Consider the following 11,319-nt stretch of genomic DNA (forward strand, 5'->3'; position numbering starts at 1 on the left):
TTTTTTTTCTCTTACCTTGTCAAGCGCGTTTGCTATGTGTATTAATTGACTATGCAAAGATTTTGCTTCTTTAGAAATTATAACATTATTAGTAAATTTAATAATACATATTAGTAAATTAAAGAAACTCATATACAATTCTTTGAAATACTATAATATGTTGTCCCACTATTATCATGATTTTCAGGCTAAATTCTAAGAGAAAATTCTCTCCGTGTAGTGTCTCGCGCTAAGAGCAGTGATATCAAAGCGCGAGATTACCGTATATCTTTACATGAGCTATTAAAAATAATCAAATTTACTTATTTGATTATTTTTAATAGAAAAGACCAGTTTTTTGCTGGTTTTTTCCGGAAAATACCGGTTTTTACCACTGGCATAGACTTTATCCAAAAAATGTGGACTTTTACCAATCCTGCAATATTAGCATAAAAACGACATTTAAAAAGAGTATAAATTACAGATATGGCCGTACCTTCCTGGACGGCCGCGGCCGATTCGCGGAGGATTTTAATGCACATTCGTAAATTGACGTACAATGAGGACCATTATAAAACACCTAATGGCTTTCAATGGGATTAATTTACGACTCGCGCGGCACGGAATAGACTGTGCAATGTCGTATTGTCCAGCGTTTTCTAGAGTCCGGAGCTACAACGTCCTTGCGCGTATAATTGAAATGAAAATAGTTTTCGATCGCACATACACGTTCCGTGCTAAATTAATTTAATAATGTGGTAACAGATCAATATTTGTCTAACAATTTTATTATTAGAGAAATGTTAAGAGAAAAATTTTTTATTATTAGGGAAACAGTTTTATTATAATTATTATTTAGAAAATGTCAAATCGGGGAATATTTTTTAGAAGAATCACTCAATTCTCATTCTTGGCAGTCTTTATTATTTTTCTGCTTTTGAAGAGAATCCATTTCTGGACATGCATTTTGTTATTTATATTACATTATATGTATAAGAATTATATATTTAAAAAAATCATGTAAGCTAATACAAAGTGTATCTATTTTCATACGCGTTAAATCGTAATAGATAAAAACAAGGCTAACAATGAGCAAATTTATGGTGTCGAATATAATTCAAATTGTAAAAAGAATAATCTTTATTTATAAAAATAGTAACAATCCTGAACATTTCAATTTAAAACACAACATATTTGGATTTAAAACGCATAGCGTAATAGATACACTTTGTATTAACGCATTTTTCTTGCATGCCATTTATAAATAAAGACAATTTGTATAAAACGGAATAATGAGATCGCTGTAAAACACTTGTAAAAATAGGCGAAACTATTCTTATTCCCTCCGACAGTTAGTAAATTTCGAAAAAGGTTCGTAAAATGAAAATAGACTACGTATCGCATAGAGTAAAAACTAAACACACTTTACGTGCCTTTTATGACTATTTACAGATTATTAGGGGAATAAGGATAGTCTTTTAGCCCATTTTTACAAGCGTTTTACAGCGATCTTATTACTCCGTTTTATTTAAATTGTCTTTATTTATAAATGGTATGCAAGAAGAATCAATGTCGTTTATGACATATTTCTTGCATATGATGCGAAGTCACGATTCAATATGGCTGAGTGAGTACTTTAAAAACGCATCGCGAATTACGAGTGTATCGATCAACCTTCTTCTTGGCCGTCGGTTGTATGCCAGCCCACGAACAGTTGAATTCAGTTGCAGTCCGTCTGCTCTGATACGCACTCGTGTCGAGACGAACATAAATCGCTGTACACCCTTAAATATCATTAATTGTCGTACGCGTTAAAAAAATTAGTCGGACAAGTGATACCCCCGATCGACCGCACGCTCTCGTTTAAATGTAATTCGAGTCATTCGAAGATTTCGTTAGAAGATTTAAGGTTGTCATTTTTTATCACTTGGGATGTAAAGAATCTAATATCTCCTGTTTTCGAACCGTACGATTTTTAACGAATGATTAATAGAGATCTCTTAAATTAAAACAAAACAATTTAAATAGAAAAATCGAAGAGAGTTAGACGCTGATTTCGGTGTAAAATGAATATGATTTAAAAAATTATGCGCGATATTAAGGTTTCGTTAATTGTTCATGGAAATCTTATACTTCCTTTTCTTTCACTTTCCCAAGGAAAATTTGGAAAAATCGATTTTTTTATTCAAATATAATCTGAATATCTCGTCACTATTTTGGCGTTTGCTTCGGTCATCTTATTGTTGACGATCGCTAGGGTTTGTCGATAAATTTCCGCTGACGATGCGCTTTCCATTCTAAATTACTGCAAGTGCGTGACGCTAATTTTGATCTTAGTTTTTATTTAATTGTTTTTTTAATTAATCATGTGAAAGTCAAGGATTGTTCTGTGGATCGCCTTTCAAACCATCAAACTCAACGAACAGAGAAAGTCTCACGGGTCGAGGAGCATATTTATTTTTTGTAATTATCCCGGAACTATTTTAAACGAATGAAATGTATCGAGATAAAACATCGCAAGAACAATAATGCGAACATACGAACTCAGAAGTTGCTAACGCGAATATACGAAGAAGAGGCAATACAAAAAACGATTTTACTGAAATATCTAAAAATTTATGTAGCTAGATATTATGATATTATGATACAAGTGATACAGATATAAAAATACTTTTTTTTTATCATGAAAATAACTAATATAGAAATATCAAGCTGATAAGTAATGATACAAAAAGTTTTTCGGTACATTCTAGTAATCAATTTGAGCATTCTACATAATCATTTTGATGGTTTATAGCAAAATTATTTTCAGATCTGTAGTTAGTTAAATTTTTAGATATATTTCAGCAAAACCGTCTCTTCTGTAAGATGCACGGAAAAAAAAGATTTACTAAAACAGCTAAAAACTTCATTGATTTAGCAAATCTACAGCCGTAATATAGGCACAGCCAATTTTCTATAATATGTTAAAGTAGCAAATTTGTGTAATTGAATTAAATTAAAGATTGTAACTAATCATATTTGTTCTAATAGCATAGCAAATTTGTTAATACAGCAAAGATAACTTTCTGAAAAAATGAATCTATCATAAAGGTCAACATTTGTAACAAAACATGCTAATGAAGATAGCGCATACTTTTGCTGCTATAATGAAGAAATTTATTACATTAGCAATCTTCATCGTAGCAAAGAATTAGTTGCTCTAACAATTCAAGTTAATTAAGACAACAAATTCTGTTAAATACATGGTTTTTATTTTAATACAATAAAAAAAATGCAATTCTTGAATTATTGAATAATACAACAATAAACGTATATACAATTTTTATTTAAAGTTACTTAAACGTATTAAGCTGGATCTTCATAGTACGCAAAATGCGGTTGCAAGGTTAGAACCTAATCTAACCTAATTATACGTCACATATAGGCCCTGGACATAAACACAGGATGCACTGAAATTAAATTTTCGCGTTCTGCGTTCTGCGTCTTACAGCCGAAAATATGTGTTACGCAAGTCATACTATGTTTATAATTTTGCAACTTGAGACCCGCGTTCAGCATGCTATGTAGATTAAAATATGTATTGCAAACATATTAAATTAGTTATTTCAACTGAACTAATTTGTTGCAATAACAATGATAATATTACCAAAGATGAGTTTGTTATATGAGCATACTGATGACTGCTTACAGACATAAGTTCTTTGTTGAACCACCAAATTTTCTTAATTAGAGATGTTGAATTCGCGTAGAAAAGCTATAGCTTTGCTGAATCAGCAAATCTATTTTTTTCCGTGTGCTTAACTCAATTTTAATTTAATAGATTTCTTGGCAAATTAGAGTTTAGAATTATATATGATAGAATGCGTCTGTATTTCGCAATTTCTAAGGATGACTGTATTGCAGCTGTTTCAGTAAAATACTAAAGAATGACTTCACTTTTCTTTTGATCGCACAATGACAATTCTTTTTGCTTGTCGACAATTTGCATCCAGGTTGCTCCTGAATAGTATACGATTCAATTTTTATTTATAGGTATTCGTTCGTTGAAATTCATGTTTTTTATCTTGTATCGTTCTAGAAATTTTACATGTTACAAAGGTTTTTTTTACATAATAAATCATATATAGTACGGAAACGCGTGCAACTTTATAAAAAAAATGATCACTTTCCAATGTAACATAATGAATCATTTCATTCTTGTTTAACATAGGTAAACAACAAGGATATAATGATTGACTGTGTTACACTGTGTTCTTGCTGGAAAATGCCCAATGCTGTTCGTTATAATTAATATTGTTGATAACTTTTGTCTTGTGATTTTAGTCTTAATTTTTTGAGTGATCAATGACAGTCCAAAGATGTTTGTTTTTAGATAATTATAGGTTTTATGAATCTCGCAACAACTAATTATAAAATTGGATTTTAATATATCACACAATTGACCAACGGTAGTTGCGAATACTCACGCTTTTGGATGATTATATTTTGTAAATCTCGTAACAACCGTAACTAATATAATTATTACGTAAAATTGTATTTTATTACATTTGTTTTAGAGCGTCGTTTTAGTTACATAGGTTTCATTGCATAGCCAAATAAACATGTTTTATTAAGTCTTAACATAATTTTTCTCGAAAATTACGTGAGCATGCGAATAACTGTTTATCCTCGTGAATTTATGCCTCTTCAGAAAGATCATTGATCGCATCACAATTTGCGCCGGACATTCCATAGCTAAAGATGATCCATGCCATGTCCAGATTGATTAACAGGGAATCCATCTTCCGCGATCCGGTATCTTATTAAAAAATATTGCATACGAAAAATTATATGGACGTTACATGATCAATAATACTAATTAGTAATATTGAATCAGTAGTACTGACAGATGCAATATTTCGACAATCTTATGATCAATATTATTGACAATGTTTCAGTTCAGTTTTATACATAGAAAGAACGGTCTTGCTAAAATATTCAAAAATTTAGCAATTGATACCGAAAATAATTTTGTTATCAAAATAATTATATAGGACGCACAAGTATAATAAGCAATGCTGCAAAATGTTTTGACATTCTTATAATTAATTAGAATGTCAAAACATTTTGCAGCATTGCTTATTATGATTCAGCGTTTTATATAATTATTTTGATAACAACATTATTTTCAGTATCTTGCTAAATTTTTAGATATTTTAGCACAATTATTCTTTCTGTGTAATTATACAACTGTACTGAAAGAATTACACTAAATCAAATTCATGATGTTAAATTATATCCAATTTGAGTTATCTTTAATTATTTCTATAAGTCGCCACTGCTCTTACTCAATATATCGTTAATTTAACTAAAACAATGGAGTTAAACAATTTAACTTAAGAAAATGTATTAAATTTAACTCAAATTTAGTTTATTATTTAATAAGTGCATTACGCGTTAATATGAACATTTATTTTGAAACTATAATCATAGAAATGTATTCATTAAAATTTTAACATACATGAAAGTTAAAAATAACAAAATATTATTTAACTCAAGAGATTGGGTTACTATTGCTCCTTTAATATCTAATAATGTACTGACGCACCCTTTTTATGCAATAATGTTACAAGATCAATAATATAATATTAGTATCAAATAAATTATCAATTCCAATAAATATTGATAATATTATAGATTGTGTGTTAATATTGTTGTATCGCTATAGAGAATATTGATGGTAATCCAGATTTCTTAATCTTCGAGCTCACACTGAGAAAAATGTTTGCATGAAAATGAACGAACCAGAAGATTCTAATTTATCAATCAGAATTCTGGTTATCAATTCTAGAATTCTAATAGTTTAACCAGAAAATTCTATTTTGTCCATTTTCAACCAGAATTCTAGTTAATCCAACCAGACATTTTTCTCAATACGGTGGTAGGAGATACTAATGCTCGAGAATCAAGAAATCCGGTTCATCGTCAATCCATCAATATTAACCACACAATCAAAAATATTGTCGTTTGCTGATACTGATAGTAGTTATAGTATAATTGACCATATAAAATCCATATTACGTATTTATATCGAGTTTCGTATGCGACATAAATTCAAGAACTTGTGCAGCTCTCGCTCGCGGGCTTCCCTACGTTTTGTGTGATCCAGAAGGTCACGCGCTCCGCTCTCCTTGGCGAATGTACCTTGAAAAGCGTATTTGAAGGCACGCATGCACGCATGAAGCATCACGGCCGGCTCATCATAATCGCCGCACGGTGGAGTCAGTGAGTCAGTGAACCGTCCTCAGTAGCAGTGGTGGCGGCCAGCGGTTCGGTTGGATACGCCGGTTACTTAACGTGTTGCGGTAGAAAGTCGACGATACTCGACGACACTAGATCGACCGAGTTGGACCGTACGGTACCTAATCACCGCCTTCGGGAATTGCTGCGAGCAACCACCGTCGCGGGATCCTCCGCTCTCTCGCGAGCGATTTCTGCGCACCGCTCCGATCTATGGATCTCACGGGCCGCGCGATCGATGGAGACAACAATCCCGTAACGTTATTGATCGTCGATCCGATCGTGGGAAACGAGTATGGCAGCGACGAGCAACATCTGATCGATTGACAGAGTATAGTGTGCATAGAACAGTTATTTTTCTTTTCTTTTTTTTTCCTTTTTTTTTGCTCTTACAATTAGAGTGTCTCTTCGAAAGTGAGGATGGAGTGCCTCATCGAACTCTTCCTCTTTTGCGGAGTGGTCTGCTACTTCTTTAATCTTAGGTAAATTAATCCTGTAGATTAGGAGTAACTGTTATCAGTGACTTAAATGTTACTCTAAAAGCGGATTAAACCGACTATTTTATAAAATCTCGAAATATTATAGAATTGCCAGTATCTTATGTGTTGTGTTCTATAAAATTGTTAGCGATTTTATAAAAAGATTAAATCGTGAAATGCACAAATGAATGGACAAATATTTGTATTCGTGAGTAATATTTGACGTTATGTGATTGTCCAATTTTAAGTTTTTACAGTCGTCTAGTTTTTTGTAAAGGAAGTACCGTGAATTGAAGATCACAATCGCATTTAACATTATATAAATAAAATATAGACCTCTGCAGATTGTAAATGGTTTAAATGAATTCGTTGGGAAGAAGAAATATTACCCAGTTTTATCGAGAATTTAACTTGCTTTATGATTATTTCATATAATATGAAAATATATCTTCGTATTTTAACATTAAATGATTCGACGATAAGTATAACAAACTTCTTATTGTTTAAGCTCTCTAATCATGATAGAGTTTATTCATGACATTTTCAGATATATATAAACATATACAGAGTGTCCCAAAATTTGCGAATCAAAATACTACAGCAAGAAAGTTCTTGAAAAAAATAAGTCGAAAAACTGTTTGCCATTTTTCATTTCGCGTAGTAGTTTTTCAGATATTAAGGTTTAAAATGGGCCAGATTTTATGGTTAAGCAGTTGTCTGTCTGAATTGGTATGCACGATCAAACTAAATATCGATGTGCAACTTATGGACAACTGTTTAACCGTAATTTATAATTAGCCAGTTTTAAACCTTTTTTCAAAAGTACTGTGTTAAATAAAAAATGACAAATAGGTTTTTTTAAGGACTTTCTTGTTGTGTTATTTTGAGTATCCCGCAAATTTCGGGATATCCTCTGTACATAGCGTTTCTTAATGAATAAGAATTCTTGTTTACTTTAATATAAATAATTCTAATTCATGCAACTTTTATTTTTTTGTTAACGAGCTAGTGTAACGAATAAAATGCGGATTTCAGAAATTTTGAAAGACTAATGAATTGGCTTACTTTTCACAGTCTCTTCGTATATTTTTTAGTAAGCCAAATTATCATAAATTATTTCAAAATTGTGTAGACTCTAGTGAAGTAAATCAATTATTATTAAAAAGCCTTTGAAAGCCGACGCAAGTTGTTGTGTGAAACATAAGTTTATTAATATTATGTACTAGCTTTAACATTAATAAATTTATGTTTCTCGCACTTATGCGTCGGCTCTTAAAGGCTTTTTATTAATAGTCAAATTATGATAATTATTTGTAACCAAAAGATTGAAGTCCTTTATATTATAGCACACAAAGAGCGTTGTAAATTATTTTTATTCTAAAATCCTGAGACACATTTATCACGATTTGTTAGACACTGACATTGGCTGGTGTTCCATAAAGATCGTTACAACGCACAATACTTAAAAATAGAGTTTTGAAATCAAAATCCTATAGTACTAAAATGTCGGCTATTATAAGTTTTTATTTTAATTATGCATAAGCTAGTGAATCAAACCGGTCAAAGTTTACGCAAGTGTAATATAGTGCAAAGTACTGAAGACTAAAGTTGACTGTTGCCCCTGTTGTTAATATCGATATAAAGATTGCAAAGGTAAGATTGCCTTTTGATATAGATTGATTTTTCTGCAAACTTATTGTGTAATAATAACATTTTCTTTTTTATATATTTTTGTGATACACAAGGTCGAAGTGCAAGCTGCCAAATGACATTTTATATCTTACAGGCGAAAATGTAGTTATTAAACGGTACTAGTTAACAAATGATATGTATTTACAATTATTTAACAAAATAAGTTTTTGTTTCTAATATTCAAAAATTAAAACGTGACATTCTAAAAAAATGCTATTGATTTTCGTATGTTAATTAGATTAGTATTGAATTCTCATGAACTTCCGAAATGACAAAGAATTTCATTTTCACGTTTTTGTGATCGTCTTCCAGTGACTCTTGAATAAAAACTGAGAAATAGAGCTGCATTTTGCAACATTATATTATATTTTTTTGTCTGCGATTTAATTTGTCAAAACTTCACAGTTTTTACTATTGACATTTATTCAACATTAGAATAATCTCTTTTTCAGTTAAAACTTCATTATTTATAACTCAAAGAACATCACGTAGATCTGGCACGTGCTATTAGTTTCTTCATTTATAAATTTTTTATATGTAATAAAATAATTCTATCGATTTCCTACGAATAATAAATTACACAATACAAACACGTGCCTTTTTCCATTTTAATCTAATTGATTTTAATCTAATATTCTCCTAATTATTTATCGAATTAATCCCTTTACGTTGATAGTGCTCGCAATAGGAATGTTTATTTCATTATCGGAAATGATACATCTCGAAATATTTCGTTATCATTAAACGAGAACGACGTTGTATGCCGATGTTAAATTGATCCGAAAAAATATTCTTGGTTATCAAATTGACAGTCTGTTTCCTGTTATACAGTGTTTATAATATATGAAATAATTTAAAATTGTGAAAATACATTTTAATAGATCATACTTTTCTTAGCATTTTTTACTTGCTATATTTTTATATTTGATTAAAGTCAAAATAGTCTGGCTTTTACATAAATAACATTAATCAAATGAAATTATCGAAGAAAACATTAGTCAACTAAAATTATAAATCTTGACATATGTAATGTCTTTATACAAATTATACTTACCTAATATATTGCAAGATGTTATATGCATAATATTAAGTTTATTTTTTCTACGTTGGAGAGAAAAAAAGGAAAAATGATCGATGTAAAAAATTTAATTAAAAAGAACAGATTTGTAGACACTCTTAGGGGCCTATTCTGTACATTGTTAGAAATGTTCTTAAATTTCATTAACTTTTAAGTTACATAATTGGATTTAATTTGAATTTAATTTCATGACATTACATTAAATTTAATGTATTTGTAACTAAAAAGTACATTTATGTACATGTACATAAAATTTAATGTATTTTTCATGAAAATTTATGAAATTTAATGTACTTTTCATAAAATTTTATTAAAAATACATTAAATTTCATAAATTTAATGTACACGTTCATTACATTTAAGTAACTACTGTAACTTAATTTTCAGTTAAATCATTCATTACTTTTAATTTCATTCATAACCACCAGCTTCATTTACGTAAAGGAAGCTCATGGTTACATTTCTAACAGTGTAACTCTTAACGACTAACGATATCGTTATTGTCATTGCGCAGATTTTGTACATAGTAAAAAAGCTGCGCAATGACAATTTAACGATATCGTCCCAGAAGATATCGTTACAGAATAGGTCCCTTAATATTGCGATAAGTATGCAAAATTTTTATTTGAATTATTGGACAATGTTTTCTAAATATATTTTATAAAAATATGTTATTTTGTAATTTCTCTCTTATGCCCGTTTCTACTAATGTAGATTAACTTTAAACTTGCTTCAACTTATTCTTCATTTTTTCTAATTTTTAGAATTAGAAAAAGATGAAGAATTATATATGAGTACAATTCAGATAAAATTAAACTTCATTGGTACAAACGATAGGGGCGGATCCACGATAGAGCCATGGCTCCCATGGCCCCTACTTTGGGTATCTTCTCTTTCTTAAAAATATTTATAACAAAATGATATATATATATATATATATATATACATACTGAAATGCTTAATCACAATTTCAGTATATATTCTAAAAATATTTTTAATTTAAGAAACTCCTAGATTCTTAAGGCTTACTGCTCTTTTGTAGATATATGCGGCGTTATACAAAAATCTATGCTGCTGTGGCTTTTATTTTCCGCCCGTCGTAAGCGAAAACATTTTTGCTCAAATTAAAAAATAAGGACAGAAAGGTATAGAAACTGTGAAAATTTTCTTTTTTTATTTGATTGTTGGCACATGACATTGGAGAACTTGGCAACCAAATACAAATCCATCAATGGTCCTCACCTTGAGAAGTTTCTGTAGTTTCTGGATCTGCTCCTGACAAATGGGCATTATATAAGAAATTAACTATTGCGTTCTACTTTTTGTTAATAATCCTCTTAAAGAGAGTCTTTTAGATATAGAATCGCTCAAATGCTAATCAGATTACAAAATGATTGGAGAGTTGTTAAGCTATCATGTGTGTATGCACTTGCGAACATATTGTTAACAGCTGCCGAAGATATTTGTCTTGTTTTTTTTTGTCAATAAATTTGCTATTACAGAAGAAAATTCGCGAAAATGCACGTTCAATATGATTATTCATCTTATGTTATCATTCGTCAATTATACTGAAATACACGTTTATACGCAAAAGTGTATTGTACACGATTTCCCCACGACCTTGCTCTTTATTATTCGTTAGCTACATCTTGTCAAGCATGATTTCTATACTAATACACGCAAGGTCGATGGTAATTTTCATTTCCCACGACGCATGTACACTGAAAAAAAATATAGTCAATTTTAATAAATATTTAGTTGAATACATGCCAACTAAATATTTATTAAATATAAAGATATATTTATTTG

At 30.2% G+C, this 11,319-nt stretch overlaps 1 protein-coding gene across 3 annotated transcripts in view; it reads left to right on the forward strand.

Moving 5' to 3' along the window:
* mino (glycerol-3-phosphate acyltransferase mino) overlaps nt 1–11,319 on the forward strand; it is a 37,021-nt gene that overhangs the window by 5,266 nt on the left and 20,436 nt on the right. Inside the window, exon 1 of one of the 3 annotated variants that reach the window (XM_018503422.1) lies at nt 6,268–6,743. The exons of the other annotated variants lie outside the window; for them this stretch is intronic. Coding sequence (XP_018358924.1) covers nt 6,682–6,743 — 62 coding nt within the window. The 5' untranslated portion in view covers nt 6,268–6,681. Of the gene's footprint in view, nt 1–6,267; nt 6,744–11,319 lie in introns of those variants that run through there. 3 annotated transcript variants of the gene reach the window in all.

The sequence above is a fragment of the Trachymyrmex cornetzi genome, unplaced genomic scaffold, assembly GCF_001594075.2.
Source record: "Trachymyrmex cornetzi isolate Tcor2-1 unplaced genomic scaffold, Tcor1.1 scaffold156, whole genome shotgun sequence".
In the NCBI taxonomy this organism is placed as follows: domain Eukaryota; kingdom Metazoa; phylum Arthropoda; class Insecta; order Hymenoptera; family Formicidae; genus Trachymyrmex; species Trachymyrmex cornetzi.